The 18,902-nt window shown below is 38.3% G+C and overlaps 1 protein-coding gene across 3 annotated transcripts in view; it reads left to right on the top strand.

Annotated features, from left to right (window-relative positions):
* The window catches only part of ATRN (attractin), a 186,471-nt gene that overhangs the window by 74,227 nt on the left and 93,342 nt on the right, over positions 1 to 18,902 (top strand). For all 3 annotated transcript variants that reach the window (NM_173995.3, XM_059892370.1, XM_005214485.5), the window contains 5 exon segments: positions 294 to 462; positions 15,701 to 15,791; positions 16,610 to 16,853; positions 17,119 to 17,302; positions 18,620 to 18,774. In NM_173995.3, coding sequence (NP_776420.1) covers positions 294 to 462; positions 15,701 to 15,791; positions 16,610 to 16,853; positions 17,119 to 17,302; positions 18,620 to 18,774 — 843 coding nt within the window.

Raw genomic sequence — 18,902 nt, 5'->3', positions numbered from 1 at the left:
TCCTTGGTCACTAGCCTTGAGTAAATTGAAAGTGCAAATTAAAGGGATTTGTCTGATATTTATAAAGGAAAGACTATAAGTATTCTTTAGATATTTATTTAGATGATTAAAACTTGAAATGAAGTAATTTCCTATTTTTGGCCATGCTGCACGGCATGTGGGATCTTAGTTCCCTAACCTGTGCCCACTGCAGTAGAAGGGTGGAGCCCTAACATCAGGACCACCAGGGGATTCACGAAATGCAGTAATTTGAAAGCTGCATTTTGTAAAGCTAATTTGTTATGTTTTGTTAGGTCCTGGATGTTCAGTTCCTGTACCAGCTAACCAGTCATTTTGGACACGAGAGGAATATTCTGACCTAAAGCTCCCCAGAGCCTCTCACAAAGCTGTGGTCAATGGAAATATAATGTGGGTTGTTGGCGGATATATGTTCAACCACTCAGATTACAACATGGTTCTAGCGTAAGTTGTTTTAAACATTTTTATAAGAAGCTTAGTTTTCCATTTTGAAGATAGTTAAAATAGAGATAAGTAAAAAGAAAAGAAATCATCAGTAATTGCATTCCTGAAGAAAATCTCTGTTAGTATTTTGGCAGTTCTATTCTAGACTTTTGGGGACATATTCTTAGATTTTTGAAAAAGGGAGTCCAAAAGAATTCATTGTTGTAATAAGGAGTAATTCATCTTTTCCATATACTGTCTCATAATTTGCTTCAGGTGCATGTAGTAAATTCTTGATAAATAAGGGATTGCTTTACCTTTTAATTTAATAAGCATTTCTGTAGGTTAAGTGACTTGAATTTATAATTTACTAGGGGGAAATTATGTCATTCTCTAATATTTCCCAGGGTTCAAGGTCAGTTTACTGGTTCCATGCTGCTCATCCTGAAGGGAGAATATATTTTCACAATGGAATTAGCTATGGAGATTGACTTTGAGTAGAAATTTATAACTAGTTCCTTGTGCTGATTTTGCACCCTGGAAACTTTTCCTAAACATTTTCTGCTAATGAATGTTGTAAAAAATCAGCATCTATTCTTTAAGGAATCCCCCAAACAGTCATTAAAAATTAAAACACAGAGGGCTTCCCTGATGGCTCAGTGGTGAAGAAACCACCTGCCAATGCAGGAGACACAGGTTCAATCCCTGATCCAGGAAGATCCCACATGCCACAGAACAGCTAAGCCTGTGTGCCACAACTACTGAGCCTGTGCTCTACAGTTGTGCAGCCCAGGAGCCACAACTGCTGAAGCTTGCACAGCCTAGAGACTGTACTCTGCAAAAAGAGAAGCCACTGCAGTGAGAAGCCCATGCATTGTAAGTAAAAAGTAGCCCCCATTCTCCACAAGTAGAGAAAAGCCTGTGCAGTAACAGAGACCCAGCATAGCCAAAAGTAAGTAAATAAATAAAATTTAAAAAAACACAAAACAACTAAGACACAGGGGCAGCATCTATGACAAAAGGAATCTACTCAAATGGGTGGAGTTAAGCCATTGACAGGTATAAGACCAGTGTGCTGTCAGTATCTTTGTAACAGTAAGCAGAGGGGAGCAGTGGGCCCACCAACAGTAAACCTAAAAACCCACTGGGAAACTCAGCAAGCTGCTTTGAGAACAGCAACTGTAATTGGGAAGATGTTGCATATTCTAGTAGGGGAATGAGCTCAAGGGATCTGTAGTAGGATCTGAAGAGGCTGAAGCAGATTCTGACTTATTAACTCTCAAAATGAACTAGTCGAAGACTCTGTAGGAGAAAGCCCCAAACTGAGGAAATGCTGCTGGAAATAGAATTCACATCAAACAGGACAGAGACAGCCTAGGATAAGTTCAAAAACGTCCAGATAACAGTCTGGGAAGGGAACAGAGCCAGGAGACCTCAGCAAGTGCGGTGCAGGATAGTTGGACAGTACAGTACAACAGAAGAGGAGCTAGAGAGCTGAGAAATTAAGAAAAACTAGCTAAATAAAATTTCTCCTATAAGAGTTCAGGAAAAAGTAATTTTACTTAAAGTTCAGCAACAGAAAAATATCAAGGTCAAATTTCATGGAAAGTTATTACAGAAAAGAAGAGAATAAGTAGAATAACACCCCTTCAAACATATAAGCATAATAGAAAAATATATTCACAAAACTGATAAATATTATAACTTAATATTCCAAAATAAGCTAAAATACAAGAAAATTATAAAAGACATTAAAGAACAATATAACCAGAACTAGAGCATTTCAGAAAGGAGATGATAGAAGTTAGGAAAGAATTTTAAAATAATTTCAGAATTAAAGACAAACTTAGAAGGAACACACAGAGTAAACACAGCAGATAACTCTTTTAGAAATAGAATATGAAAAAGGAAATTTTTTAAAATCACAAATAAATGAAGATCGTTTTGCCCTGTTCTTTGTATGGTAAGTACAGTTAAAAGCCCTGACATTTTATATAAAACAACATACAAACTTAAGGAAAACTCTGAAGAAGGCAGTCTTACCAAGAACCAAAGAATGGCGTAATGGTAAGTTCCAAGGATTTTCCTTTTGTTTCGTATTTTCTCAGCCTTGATGTTGAAAAAATCAGCAGTCTGGAAATGTTAATAGGTACAAGCTGAAAAAACCCAAGAAAACCCTGTTTTCTCTAGCATGAGGACCAGGAAAGGGGCAGTTTAGCAAGACAGAAAACTTTTAGATAATAACCATTCTACCCTCGGAGAAGGCAATGGCACCCCACTCCAGCATTCTTGCCTGGAAAATCCCATGAACGGAGGAGCCTGGTGGGCCACAGTCCATGGGGTCGCTAAGAGTCAGACAAGATTCAGCGACTTCACTTTCACTTTAATGCATTGGAGAAGGAAATGGCAACCCACTCCAGTGTTCTTGCCTGGAGAATCCCAGGGACGGGGGAGCCTCGTGGGCTGCCATTTATGGGGTCGCACAGAGTCGGACACGACTGAAGCGACTTAGCAGCATTCTACCCTATCCAAATACCATAGAGAGAACTATGGCCTCACCCATATCCCTGCCTGGAAAGTGTAAGTGTAGAGTCTAAATTTCCACTTAATGCTAGGAGATAGTGAGGTGCTCCAACCACCCCTCTCCATCCTACCAAGGTAGGGTTAAAGAAGGCCAGTTAGAGAGCTGGGACTTTCTGCACCAGGCATTAATGAGGTCTCCCTGACTCCTGTGACATCAGTGGAGTCATTGTGGGGATTTCTACCCCGGCCTGGCAGTAATAGCAAGAATGAGTGGACCTTCGGTCTCTCCCCTGGGGTGGTGTCAGAGGAGGCCTGCTGTAACAGGAGATTTAAATAAGATCCAGAGTCTTACGTCATCATACCCCAAATGTTCAGATTTCAGTTGAAAGTCATTTGACATGCTAAGAGCCAGGAAAATCTCAACTTGAATGAAAAAAGACAATCAAGAGATACTAATACCAAGGTGACACATATATTAGACTTATCTGACAAAGATTTTAAAGCAGCCATTATATAAAATGCTTCAACAGTTCTCTCAGCAATAGAAAGGAGAGGACAGAGGAAAGAATCAGTGAACTTGAAGGTAGAACAGTAGAAATTCCTTAATCAGAACAACACAGAGAAAATAGAACATTTTAAAAAATGAACAGAATTGCAGAGACTTGTGGATTGTAACAAAATATTTTAACATTTCTGTCACCAGAGGAGCCCTGGAAGAAGAGGAGGAACTGGGTGTGTCTGAAGAAGTATTTGAAGAAGTAACAGTTGCCCAAGTTTGGCAAAAGATACGAATATACAGATGGAGAAGGAAATGGCAACCCACTCCAGTATTCTTGCTTGCAACACTCCTTGGACAGAGGAGTCTGGCAGGCTACAGTCCATGGGGTCACAAAGAGTTGGCCATGACTAAGTGACTAAGCACATGAATGTACAGATTCAAGAGAAATGGCAATAATTCCTGACTCCTACAGGAGTTTATGCTTCATTAATTCTTTCACATTCCCTCTCTCATATTCCTGCTCAGCTGTCATATTATCTTTTCATTTTTTAGATCTCTACCACATTTTCTCCTATTTTCCTTCTGAGCTAGTGGCCTTGTTTCCCATTTCAGCTTTGAAAGATAAAGATTACCTTACTGGTTTATATTGTTCACTTGTCCCCCTCCCCTTTCGGTCATACTCAGCTTTATCTCTTCTTGTGATATCTATGAATACATTCCATGCTATTTTTTTATGATTATTTGTTGTTGTTTAGTGACTAAGTCATGTTTGACTCTTTGCAACCTCATGGACTCAAGCATGCAAGGTTCCTCCGTCCTCTACTATCTCCCTGAGTTTGCTCGAATTCATGTCCATTGAGTCATTGATGCTATCTAACCATCTCATCCTCTGCTGCCCCCTTCTCCTTTTGTCTTCAATCTTTCCCAGCCTCAGGATCTTTTCCAGTGAGTCTCATCTTTGTATCAGATGGCCAAAGTGTTGGAGCTTCAACTTCAGCATCAGTCCTTCCAATGAATATTCATAGTTGATTTCCTTACAGAAGGAGGTTTGTAACATTGTACAGGAGGCAGTGACCAAAATCATCCCAAAGAAAAAGAAATGCAAGAAGGCAAAGTGGTTTTCTGAGGAGGCTTTACAAATAGTTGAGGAAAGAAGAGAAGCAAAAGACAAGGGAGAATGGGAAATATACACCCAACTGAATGTAGAGTTCCAGAGAATACCAAGGAGAGATAAGAAGGCTTTCTTAAATGAACATTGCAAAGAATAGAAGAAAACAAGAGAATGGAAAAGACCAGAGTTCTCTTCAAGAAAATTGGAGATATCAAAGGAACATTTCATACAAGGATGGGCACAATAAAGGACAGAAATGGTATGGACCTAACAGAAGCAGAAGTGATTAAGAAGAGGTGGCAAGAATACACAGAACTGTATAAGAAAGGTCTTAATGAGCTGGATAATCATGATGGTGTGGTCACTCACCTAGAGCTGGACAACTTAGAGTGTGAAGTCAAGGGGGCCTTAGGAAACATTATTACCAAAAAAAAAAAGCTAGTGGAGGTCATGGAATTCCAGCTCAGCTATTTAAAATCCTAAAAGATGATGCTGTTAAAGTGCTGCACTCAATTTGTCAGCAAATTTGGAAAATTCAGTAGTGACCACAGGACTGGAAAAGGTCAGTTTTCATTCTAATCCCAAAGAAGGGCGATGCCAAAGAATGTTCGAACTATCATACAGTTATGCTCATTTCACATGCTTGCAAGGTTAGGCTCAAAATCCTTTAAGCTAGGCATTAGCAGTATGTGAACCAAGAACTTCCAGGTGAACAAAGTGAGTTTCAGAAAGGCAGGTGAACCAGAGATCAAATTGCTAACATTCCTTGGATCATAGAGAAAGCAAGGGAATTTCAGAAAAAAGTCTACTTCTGCTTCATTGACTATGCTAACGCCTTTGACTGTGTGACAGCAAATTGTGAGAAATTCTTAAAGAGATGAGAGTTCCAGACCATCTTACCTGTCACCTGAGAAACCTGTATGTGGGTCAAGAAGCAACAGTTAGAACCATACGTGGAACAACTGACTGGTTCAAAATTGGGAAGAGAGTATGACAAGGCTGTATATTGTCACCCTGTTTATTTAACTTCTGGGCAGAGTACATCATATGAAATCCTGGGCTGGAGAATCATAAGCTGGAATCAAGATTGCTGGAAGAAATATCAACAACCTCAGATATGCAGATGATACCAGTCTAGTGGCAGAAAGTGAAGAGAAACTAAAGAGCCTCTTGATGAGGGTGAAAGAGGAGAGTGAAAAAGTTGGCTTGAAACTCAACATTAAAAAAAACTAAGATCATGGCATTTGTTTCCATCACTCCATGGCAAATAGAAGGGGGGAAAAGTGGAAGCAGTGATAGATACTATATTTGGGGTTCCAGAATCACTGCAGATGGTGATTGCACCCATGACATTAAAAGACATTTGCTCCTTGGAAGGAAGGATATGACAAACCTCTGTGTTAAAAAGCAGAGACATTATTTGCCGACAAAGGTCCGTAGAGTCAAAGCTGAGGTTCTTCTAGTAGTCGTGTGTGGATGTGAAAGTTGGACCATAAAGAAGACTGAATGCCAAAAAATTGATGCTTTCGAATAGTGGTGCTTGAGAAGACTCTTGAGAGTTCCTTGGACTGCAAGATCAAACCAGTCAATCTGAAAGGAAGTCAACTCTGAATATTCATTGGAAGGACTGTTGCTAAAGCTCCAATCCTTTGGCCACCTGATGCAAAGTGCTGACTCATTTGAAAAGACTCTGATGCCGGGGAAAATTGAAGGCAAAAGGAGAAAAGGGCAGCAGAAGATGAGATGTTTAGGTAGTTTCATCGACTCAGTGGACATGAGTTTGAGCAAACTCTGGGAGTCAGTGAAGGATAGAGAAATTTGCAGCCCATGGGGGTTACAAAGATTCGGACATGACTTAGCAGCGGAACCACAACAGCATCTTTGCTCATTTTTCTGTCTTCTGTTTCTGTCCAGTGGACAGTTTCTGTTTTGGCCATGACGAACATGTTCAGTGTTTGCACTGTCATGTCTCACTGTTATGTCTCTATCCACATGTTTTTGAGCACTTGAAATGTGGCTAGTGTGACTAAGGAATGGATTTTAAATTTTCAGGTCTTAGTCCTCAGCTTACTTGATCTTTCACCAATATTTAATATGACTAGTCTCTCCCTCTTTTAAACAGTTTCTTCACTTTGTTTTCAGAACTGTACATTTCCTTGATGTTGGTTTTTTTTTTTTTCCTAACTGTTCATTCCTTCTCAACCTCCTTAGCTGGTTCCTCTTCAGCTGACTAACTTCTAAATGAGGATGTGCATGAGGGCTCAGCCCTCTTGGTCCCCTTGGTGAGTGAGTGTGTTTATTCTCTCCGTGATCTTATGTTATATCTTGGCCTTTATGCTGGTGACTTTCAAGTTTATATCTGCTTCCTAGATTTGTCTCCTGTTCCCATATCTCTACCTTTATTTGACCTCTCAGTCTTTGGCTGCCCAATAGGCATCTTAAACGCCATGCATCCCAAAGTGATCTTTCTTCCAAGCCTTTTCTTGCCCCAGAAGTCCCTATCTCAGTAAATGACCAGTCTATTCTTCTATTTGCTTAAGCCCCCAAATTTTGTAGTTATCCTTGACTTCTTGTTTTTTCACACTCCATTCAGTATATGTTTAGTTATCTCTTGCTGTATAAATTGCCACAAACTTAGAAGATTAAAACAACACACATCATTACCTCATAGTATCTGCTGGTTAGGGGTCTAGGTGTGGCTTAACTGCAGTCAAGGTGTTCCCTGGCCTGTGTTCTAATTTAGGAGTTCAACTGGGGAGAAATCCACTTCTAAGCTCATTCAAGTTGTTGGCAGAATCCATTTCCTGGTGGTTGTAAGACTGAGGGCCCTGACTTCTTCCTGTTTGTCAACTGGAGGTCACCTCATAGTTCCTGGAGGCTACCCAGACTTCCTTATCACTAGGATTTTCCCAATAGTAAAATGAAGTAAGGCTGCTTACCAGGCCACAAGGAGAGTCTTGACTGAGCCTGCTAGCAGGATAGAGGTCATGAAAATGACATCTCATCATCTTTGCCATATTCTGTTGGTTAGAAGCAAATCATGGATCCTGCTCACATGAACATGAGAAGGCAGGGCTCATGAGGCCCACCCTAGTGTCTGTCTGCCACAGTATGTCAGCAGGTCTTGTCAGTCCTACCCTTAAAATCTATCCCTAATCTAACCACTTCTTACTACTTCTAGTACTGCCACCCTGAGAAGTAAAGGTAAAGATAGGAAAATGATCATGCCTTCCATTTTATACTAGATATTATGAAAGTCGTATATTCTACCATTTACGTGATTGTTAGTACATCTGCCTGACATCATCTTCACTTGAAGCAAGAAATCTGGGAGTTATTTTGATATTTCCTCTCCTTCATCTCCTTTTAACATTAATCTCTTATCCAGCCCATCAATTCTGTCACCAAATACAGGCCTATTCATTCTTTTCTCTCTAAGACCAGCTTGTCAGTGTCTCATCTAGGCTTCAGCAGTATGTTCCTATCAAGTCTGTCTGCTTTCATTCATTCCTCTTAATCCATTTTCTAAATATCAACTAGAATGCTTTTTTAAGGGTATGCATTTTATCGTTTATGGCCTTCTTAAAACCTTTCAGTGGCTTCCCATGGGATTTAATGATCCTACCTGATGTGACCACTGCTTACCTTCTGATACCCAGTTTGTTCCCCTCCTGCCACCACCAACTCTCCTTCCTTACCTAAAACTCCTTACTTACAGTTGCTGTTCCCTCTATCTAGACTGTTCCTGCCATTGTACCTCAGGGCTATTTTCTTTTACCCTTTACATACCCTGTCAGTTAACTGTGCCGTAATGAGATCCTCCCTGATAAGCCAGTTCAGACAGGTGCTCCTTGTTTTCTTTCATATTTCTCATTTCCTTTAGAGCAGTGTTCATAATTTTTAATTCTACTTTAATTCTACTAATATGACCATTGTTGTACTTGCTCGTTTTCTGCCTTTTCTACCTTGTGTTTTCCAAGATTAGAGACCTTGTGTATTCACTCAGTTTGGCTTAGTGGATAGAATGTGCTCAAGTAATTATTTATCAAGTGAATGAGAGATTAAATGAATTATCTGTTTCCTTCACAAATATTTGTTCTTAGAAATATTTTTGTCACCTGTTACTTTTATTTGACTGGTAAACCTCATGAGCCACATTTATTTTTTAATTTTAATTTAATTTATTATTTTGAGGATATTAGTTTATTGCTTACAGATTACAATGGGTGATTATAATTTGTAAGCAATACAAGCTTCATCCCCATCTATAGCTTTATCTGGTACCATAATTCAACTTAGATGTATTGCATAGGATATACCAACAGTTATGTTAATAACCAAAAACCTCCATGACTTTGCTTGGGTGACTTTTTAACAGTGAATTCCAGGTCACAACATAGTAACTGTCAGTTCAGCTACACAAGGTTTCTGAAGACAATGGCTTCTCTACCCAAGCAGGTTGTGAATAAATTTCAAATGGAACCAAGCATCACCCTGAAATAATTCTGGCTTCATACCATTGGGGTTGTTTACCAAAATGGCTTAAGAGAAGACTAACTTTGCACAGCACATTTTTAATAAAAAAGACACATTTATTCAGCATTATGATCAAACTATTACATTTAGCAATCAACAGCATGGGTGCAAAAAAAAAAAAAAAACCCACTACATTAAAACCCTTTGTTGGAATGCTTTATGCTTTCCATGGAACAGAAATTGAAATAACCTGTTAAACAGGTAGTCGCAAGTACAGACCTCGAGTTTTTCACCCATACACATGAGTGTTATCTAAAACATATCTTCTTCGTAGCAGCTGGGCCCTGCCACCACTGTACTTGACCCAGTTCACAAATCTGGTATAACCTGTAGCTTCCCTGTCACTTCTCTGGCTCTCTTCTGCTAAGCTTTGTTTCCTGGCAGTAATTAAAACCTTCTGCAACCTTGTGCCACTGCCATAGCTACTGCTGCTGTTGGAACCACCATGTCATCTTAGTTTCATGGTTTGGCTAAGTATTGGCCTCCACCACCACAGGGGCCAGAACTTCTACCTCCAGTTTCCTCCTTTCATGGGTCCAAAACTTGAAGATTGACTATTGTAATTGCCAAAATCATTACAGCCTCCACCACCTCCAGAATTGCTTCCGTCATTACCAAATCCATTATAACTGTCCCCACATCCATCATATCTACCACCACCATGAGGTTCCACAAAGCCATCTTGACCACTGAAGTTTCCTCCACAACCAAAGTTGTCATTCACATTACCAAAGTTTCCAAAGCCACTTCAGCCTCTTTTGTTTGATGAAGCACTAGCTTAGGTAGGGCTTTCCTTACATCACAGTTATGGCCATTCACTTTGTGGTATTTCTGAACAGCAATCTTGTCTATGGAGTCATAGTCATCATAGGTTACGAAAACAAAAGCCTCTCTTTTGCCACTGCCTCAGTCAGTCATGACCTACGTTTTCCCCTACTGTTCAAGATAATCTCTTAGATAATATTCTTCAGTGTCTTCATTAATGCCACCAACAAAAATCTTTTTCATAGTTGAATGGGCACCAGGACTTTGAAAATCTTCTGTTGAGTTCCACATTGAAGTTCCCTCTTTGGTTGCACATCTTTTCCATCCACGTTGTGGCCTTGCATTCATGGCTGCATCCACCTCCTCCACAATGACATACGTGATGAACATGCAGCCTCTGGAGCACTTGGTGTTTGGATCCCCCATTGCCACACGGTCTGTGAGCATTCCCTGTTGCCCAGAATGACTCCTCAGACTCACATCTGTTTTTTTTTTTTTTAAACTCAAACCTGTGATGAAGATCTTCCATAATTTTCCAGCTCTTTGGGAGACTCTGGATTTAGACATGACGGCAGTGGAGGAGGGAGACTTTAACAATGCCTACTTGGCATTGTCCATGGGCAGAAAGGAGTAATTAACAAATATACCTCCACACTTATTCTTTAGATTTTTAGCATGTTTTCTACTTGTAATTGATCAAAATGTGATTTTACAGCTTAATGTATTTTGTGTAAATACTAATATAGTTTCAGATAAATTTTTACTGACTCATGAAAAGTAAATATAGTGACACCTTTGAGAAGAAATATTTCTGGAACTTTAGATCATAAATTTGATTATCATCGATACTCTTCGATAAGTATATTTAAGGAATTACCCTCACTCTGTTTTCTCTACGACCCTATTAACCCAAAACTTTGTTACATTAAAAAACAGTTCCTACTTTATGTCACCCAAGGGTCCTCTTGCAAAACAGATGGCCTTGGTCTTCTGGTTTAAGATTTCCAATTGAAACTTCATCACTGAATTTCCTTTCATTGAGCAAAAAGTGTTTGTTGTTGCTGTTTTTTAAGTTAAAAAAAAAATTAGAAATTGAGCAACTAGGTAAGGAGTATCACCTGATCCAATAAACTTAAAACAGGCACATAGGAACAGTAAGACTGACTCCTTCTTTACCCCACAGAAACCATACAGGTGAAATTCTGAGAGTTAACACTATAATAGCCCCAAATCTAGAAAGAAGCAGACTGATTGGGTATCACTGTGGGTTTTCTTTCTTTCTTTTTTTTTTTAAACCCTTTTAACTGAATAGTAGAAGTAGTTGATGAGAAGGATCAGGTAAAAGAGTGGGGAAATTGATTAAGTGGCTGACCCTACCCAGAAGTCAGAGCTTCTGTGTAATTTGGATATCCCAAAGTTTGATCTCTGAGGAAGAACACTTAAACAAAATCTCAGAGGCAAGTAGACTTTGGAAATATTATTCTAATAGACTGAACACACCACCCACATCTGAGCCCCAACATTTCTTTAGACTTTCAGAGAAGGGGATAGAACATAAAATGCCAACTCTCACACTAAAACTAGGATGGAAAGATTAACTTGTCTTAGATACAGTGGAAAAAGGAAAAATCACACATACTTTGGAAATGTAATATCTGGAGAGCAATCTGAGTCTAACCGCAGCAAGATGAAAGAAATGACATTGTAGCAAATGCAAATGTCTATGGTGAAAAAAGTAAAAAGGAAAGAACACAGCATATAAAACTGACAAGAATTGATCATAGAGGAAGAGTAAACTTGAAAGCAGAAGATTTCTTCCTACTGCTTTGTGCTATGAATCAAAATAATGAGAATCTGAATTCAGAAAACAAGCTGGAAGAGAAGATAATAGTAACAAAATGAGATGAAATTAGAGGTTACACATGTAAAGAAATACAAATAAATTACATACAGCAAGACCTAGAATTAAAATTGAACTGCTGACACCTCAATAGACATGATTCCTGTGAATACAGATAAAGTTAATTAGAGGAAAGCAAAGATACATGGGAGACAGAAGATCCAATATAATATAGATAGTTGCTGTGACTGAAGAAAAGAACCTAACAGGACAGGTGGATTGAAACAGCACGAGATGTTTCACAAAGAATTTTATAATTGTTCACTGATAAGACCTAATTTGATCAAGTTATTAGGTGGGAAGCCTCAGGTAGTTCTTTGCCTCCTTCTGGCTGAGATCATGTTCAGTCTCTGCAGAGTGTATCCTGTGGTCTTTGGATGGCTAGAAACGGAGATTGAAATACCAGGCCACTGGGAGGGGCAGAGTGTGTGCCCTGTGGCAGGATGAGCATTGTGTTACCAGCCATCAGGGAGGAGTTTGTGAGAGAAATGGCTGTACCTTTATGGAAGACACCTATTTCTGAATTCCTGAGGTTTGTCTTTGCTTAACTGCATGTCCAGGTCTTAGAACTAGTTATTGAATATTCCTTTATCTTGGACTCAGCTCCCATAAGGAGGAGCATTTGTTTAGTACATGGTGTTTCTTACATTTTATTGCATCAGCATTATTCTTGTCTTATGTTTGGTTTTCTGTGTTGTGAAAAGAGTGACAACTTGTTATGTGTCTTTGGCAGTTCCTCTTAACCAGATTATAGGGACCTGCCAGCACCTTAGTGTCTCTGACCAGCTATTGGGCTGACATGTTGACTGAGGAAAAGTAACATGCATTAAGATACAGATTGAGCACCTTCCATGTCACTTGAAAGAGACATGGATTGGGTCATGTGGAGACTTGTTTCTGTGCTCTTACCGTTTCCTTCTGTTTTTGTGCTCCTCTCTTTCAAACTTGAGCATAAGATATATATGTGTTTTTCAGAAGTCATGCTAGTTCTTCTCAGGAAGCGCTTTGTGGATTGCCATAAAGGTTGCAGTAGTATGCAGTCCATTTTGTTAAAAACATTTACCCAGATGCTTTTAAATTATTTATACCATAAGTAAAGTATGGTACTGTGTACTTAAAAAAGAAACTGAGCGGGGGAGGGGTGGGGGGGTGGGGGAAATTGAGAAATGCATTGATTGATTGAGAAAGTGAGGGAGGGAGGAAAGAAAGGAGAGGGAGAGAGAATGAGAAAGATTGAGACTTCTTAGACTTCTAAGCAGAAAAACAAACCATTCAAGAGTGGAAAAATCAGACTGGCCTCAGACCTCCATTGGCAACATTCAGTACCAGCAGCATTCAGGGGAGCAGCATCAGCAAGGTGTGTGGGAAAGGATGGCCCATGAATATTATACATATTCACCTCTCAAGCTAGCAAGCAGATATTCTTCAACATGAAAGAATTTAGGGGAAGGTGCACATAGGGGCTCCACTTGGAAAAGCCATTTGACAGTGAAATCTAGCCAATTAATAATTAAAGACTCAAGAAGGAGGAGTTGTGGTAAGAGGAATGTGAGAAGTTGATTCAGCTAAAATGTAGATCCAGTACTATATAGCTCTGAAATTATAGAATGGAATGTGCATGATTTTGAACCTGGACAATGTAAATAGAACAAAAATTAGGAGAAGACATGGGAGGAAATATAGGTGCTAATGTTTTCAACTTTCAAAGCAGGAAGTTGAGTCTGTCCAAAAATAAATTATGTATAATTTTTAAATTGAATTTACTCTCTAAATAATTTTTCATGTATTTTAAAAATATGGAATATTAAAATACATAAAATAATAGCTGGTACTGATTTAACTGTTATTCGTATTTAATGAATGTCACCATTTTATGTTTGCTTCAGATCACGTATAAAATATTTTAAGATAAAGGGAAGGGTTTAGAGAAAAATAATGTTAATACATTTACCATTCAGGTTAGAAAATAAAACATTGCTAATATAGTTAAGACCCCTGCATGCCCCACGAAAATCCCAGAGACAGTCAGTGTCCTGAGAGTATGGTGTCATTTGTTCACATACATGTCTTTAGATTTTGAATATGGGCTTCCCAGGTGGCTCAGTGGTAAAGAATCTGCCTGCCAGTGCAGGAGACACAAGAGACTTAGGTTTGATCCCAGGGTCAGGAAGATCCCCTGGAATAGGAAATGGCAAGCCACTCTGGTATTCTTGCTTGGAAAATTCTATGGACAGAGGAGCCTGGTGGGCTACAGTCCATGGGGTCCCAAAGAATCGAACACAACTGAGCATATAACACACAAGAGATTTTTGATATATATGAACATATTTAGCATTAATAAATTTTCTGCTTTTAGTTTTTATAGAAGCAATATTCTGCAGTTTGCTTTTTTTAGCTTAACATTGTTTCAAGATTTATATTAATAATATGTTGCTTGAGCATATTTATTTTTTACTGTTATATAGATGTACTATAATTGATTAATCCATTTACTATTGATGGATACTTATTTCCCTTTTTGCTATTACGTTGTGGTAAAACCTACCTTATTTACATATAATAATGTTTTTCATAGTTTAAAAAATTGTATTCAGGAAAACTTATAGAAAGTAAACATTTAAAATATAAAAATAGCATTGGTTCTGCTTTGGTTTCTTTTTTCTATTATATAGATTTAAAGTTAACACTTTATTAAAATTATCACCTATATTATGACCCCCTTTGTATAAATGTGTATTATCAATCTATTCTTCTATTTGTATGTATCCATAAAAAATATCTGGAAGAAAGTTTACTTAATAATATTCATTTCTAAGTGACAGAATATGTGGTCATTTTGTGTTTTAAAGGTCTTTAAATGTATTCATACTGTAATTGAGATGGTATAATGATATTCTAGTTATCTTGAAAATATTACTTTTTAAAGTAAATGGGGGGAATGAATTGAAAGAGTATCATTGAAACATATACTTTACCACATTTAAAAAAGATAGCTAGTGGGAAGTTGCTATGTAGCACAGGGAGCTCAACCCAGTGCTATGTGACAACCGAGAAGGGTAGGATGGGTTGGTGAGTGGGAGGGAGGTTCCAGAGGGAGGGGACATACATATACTTATGGCTGATTTGTGTTGTTATATGGCAGAAACCAACACAACATTGTAAAGTGATTATCCACCAATAAAAAAAATTTTTTAATATAAGGCAAAGAAAAGGAAAGGATAGGAATTTTTTTAAACCTAGTTGTCATCCCTTTTTCAGTGTATGTCTTTACTTTTATATGGGGCTTCCCTGATAGCTCAGTTGGTAAAGAATCTGCCTGCAATGCAGGAGACCCTGGTTTGATTCCTGGGTCAAAAGATCTGCTGGAGAAGGGATAGGCTACCCACTCTAGTATTCTTGGGCTTCCCTTGTGGCTCAGCTGGTAAAGAAGCCACTTGCAATGCGGGAGACCTGGGTCCGATCCCTGGGTTGGGAAGGTCTTTTGGAGAAGGGAAAGGCTACCCACTCCAGTATTCTGGCCTGGAGAATTCCATGGACTGTATAGTCCATGGAGTCTCAAAGAGTTGGACACCACTGAGTAACTTTCACTTATTTTTATATGGTTAAATGAAAGAAAAGTTATAGTAATTAAAGTCCCTTGACTAAATAATGCAACCTGCAAGTGATCTAGTGTATAGAAGTTTTCAGGAAACACTAGAAAATTCAGTTGGTTTTCTTTTTCGTTCACAGACAGTGTAGCCCCGCTGCCCCTTCCTGAGTTCTCAAACGCCTAATAGGCCCAGATACTAGGTTTGTTTGCTCAGGTACCTGCCTGCATCCATCGTAGATTTAACGAGCATCTCCAAAGTGGATTAGGTTACAAATAAAGACTCCAAGATGTTCTGTTTCCTTGTTTGGGTGAAAATATGATCTGTTTGTTTTGTAGGTATGACCTTGCTTCTAGGGAGTGGCTTGCACTGAACCGTTCTGTGAACAGTGTGGTTGTTAGATATGGCCATTCTTTAGCATTATACCAGGTAAAACGTCTCCACTCTGTACTAAGCTAGAAACTCAACTCTTCCGTAGTTACTTTTATCATATTATGGGATTGACAGCTTTTAATGTTGGATTTTTTCCCTAATATTTTTTATTGTGGTAAACGGCATAACAAAATTTACCATCTTAGCCATTTTTAAGTGTACAATTCAGTGATAGTAACTTCACTCATAATGTTGGAGTCCTCATCACCATCAGTCTTTGTAATTCTTTTGATCTTATGAAATTGCAATTCCATGCTCACTTAACAGTAATTCCCCATTTCCTCCTCCCTCTTAACCCCTGATAACCACCGTTCTGCTTTCTCTGATTTTGACTTCATTGTTGGTTTTAATTAGGGGAAAGCTTTAATATTTGAGGGGTATATAATTGGTTAAAGTTGACTCTAACCTAAGAGATTTAAATGCATTCATAAGTCAAACTGGGATATTATGAGTATGGTACTAAATGATTAATAATTAACTTAGTGTAGATTAGCTTTTACATTCATTAGCAAGTTTAGCCAAGAATTACAATGTAGTTGAATAGTCATTTTCATTTCCCTGTTTTGTAGTTTATTTCAACTTTGTTTTTCCAAATCATTTTATATTGTAAAAAATCTTGTATGAGGAAATCCAAGAAAAGTGGCCAAGTATTAGGGATAAAAATTATGATTTATTTTGTTCTTTCACTGAAAGGTGCTTTTCACTAACACTTTTTAAGCTAAGAATAATATTGAGGTTTTGAACTGTTCACTTCTCTGTGTTTAGAATTGATCCTTTTGATATTTTTTAGAATTTTGTTTACATTCTTTCCCCAGGATAAAATTTACATGTATGGAGGAAAAATTGATTCAACAGGGAATGTGACCAATGAGTTGAGAGTGTTTCATATTCATAATGAATCATGGGTGTTGTTGTCCCCCAAAGCAAAGGAGCAGTATGCAGTGGTTGGGCACTCGGCGCACATTGTCACGTTGAAAAATGGCCGAGTGGTCATGCTGGTTATCTTTGGTCACTGCCCTCTCTATGGATATATAAGCAGTGTGCAGGAATATGACTTGGGTAGGTATATTTTTCTCAGTGAATATTTTTTGAATGTCAAATTTAAAGTAGTATGTATTTGTTACTGTCAATTTGTCAGGGAGCCAAAGATGTTTGGCCACCTGGATTTGTATTAAGTTTTAGGTGACCTTCCTTTAAAAATGATTAAAGAAAGTTATGTGTGTAAAGTTTCCCGAAATATCTTCTATCTTAAGCTAATTGGTAATTTTAAGTATTTGAGAGGAGGATCCTGCAACATTTGCCTTGAACTGTTTGCTCTTTCCAGATAAGAACACATGGAGTATATTACACACTCAGGGTGCCCTTGTCCAAGGCGGCTACGGCCATAGCAGTGTCTATGATGATAGGACCAAGGCCCTGTATATTCACGGAGGCTACAAGGCTTTCAGTGCCAATAAATACCGGCTTGCAGATGATCTCTACAGATATGATGTGGACACCCAGATGTGGTGGGTGCATTTTCTTGAGCTTTAACTTTAGGATGCGAATTCTGTCAATTTTTGGGAAAATTGTGTTCCAGTTTTGTTTTCAAGCGTTTCTGATACTTCTCTTCATCACTGTAATCAGAGAAATTGTGAAACAAGCAGAAGGTGATAAGTAGTAGTATCTATAAGTTGTGAAATAAGCAGAAAGTGATAAAGTAGTAGTATCTATAATTTTGTAGTAAGTTGATTAGAACCTTGTGTTTTGTGTTTTGTTTTACCATTTCCATACACTCAGTACCACTGTAAAATTTTAGTTCTTCAGAGTCCTAAGGAAGAAACTGTTCTACATTGCTGAGTTTTATGCACACTGTTGTACTTGTTTGCTTTTTAACCTTTTTTTGATGACTAAAATATTATCATTGGGGTCAGTTATTAGCATCATTCCATGAAATCATCAAACAGAGATGGCCTCAGTACCCAAAAGATTAGAGCTCGCCTCATTTTACTCTGTTTTGGTCTATACAAAGTATGCTAATCTTAATAAATATATGGCAAATTTGAGTTATGAAATAATTATAAAGCAATAGTTTCTCTGCTTTTTGTATTTCCTTACATATTTGAGACCCCACTATGGTTACATTGCAGAGAAGGCAATGGCAGCCCACTCCAGTGCTCTTGCCTGGAAAATCCCATGGACGGAGGAGCCTGGTGGGCTGCAGTCCATGGGGTCGCTAGGAGTCGGACACGACTGAGCGACTTCACTTTCACTTTTCACTTTCATGCATTGGAGAAGGAAATGGCAACCCCCTCCAGTGTTCTTGCCTGGAGAATCCCAGGGACGGCGGGGCCTGGTGGGCTGCTGTCTATGGGGTCGCACAGAGTCGGACACGACTGAAGCGACTTAGCAGCAGCAGCATGGTTACATTGTATATTATCTATCATTAAAATTGTTATTTTTAGTGACTGTGTAATACTCCATCATGTGGGTATACTGAGCCTACACAGTTGAAAGTTTTGGTTTCTAGCTCTTGTCTTATTCATAAAGATTGTATGTAAGCTTCCATCTATATTTCACATGATTTCTACTCAGAAACTACAATTATAGAGAGATAGGGTATGAATATTTTTAAGACTCAACATAGTTTGAGTCAAAATTCTCCTACATCTTTTGATTTTACATGTTTATTATTGAGAAAGTTACTTATATCCAGAGAAAGATGTAAAAGTATTTGCACATTTGGATCTGAAGTTAAGAAAATCGTTATGTTTGTATTAACAAATAGATGATAAACATTCTAAAGAACTAACCTTGTATTTATTATTTTTAAATAAACTCAAAAGGACCATTCTTAAGGACAGCCGATTTTTCCGTTACTTGCACACAGCTGTGATAGTGAGTGGAACCATGCTGGTGTTTGGAGGAAACACACACAATGACACGTCCATGAGCCATGGGGCCAAATGCTTCTCTTCAGATTTCATGGCTTATGACATTGGTAAGTTTCCCAAAGCCATTTTAGCTTCAAGAATCTTTTTTATCCATAACCTGCATTTTAAAACAGAAAATATCTGCAAAGTGGTCAAGCTGTTTGAAAGAGGTCCAAATGGAATTTTTTATGTTAAA

Source organism: Bos taurus, chromosome 13, assembly GCF_002263795.3.
Source record: "Bos taurus isolate L1 Dominette 01449 registration number 42190680 breed Hereford chromosome 13, ARS-UCD2.0, whole genome shotgun sequence".
Lineage (NCBI taxonomy): Eukaryota > Metazoa > Chordata > Mammalia > Artiodactyla > Bovidae > Bos > Bos taurus.
The sequence above is the reverse complement of the archived record's forward strand: the minus strand, read 5'-3'. Positions and strand labels throughout refer to the sequence as shown.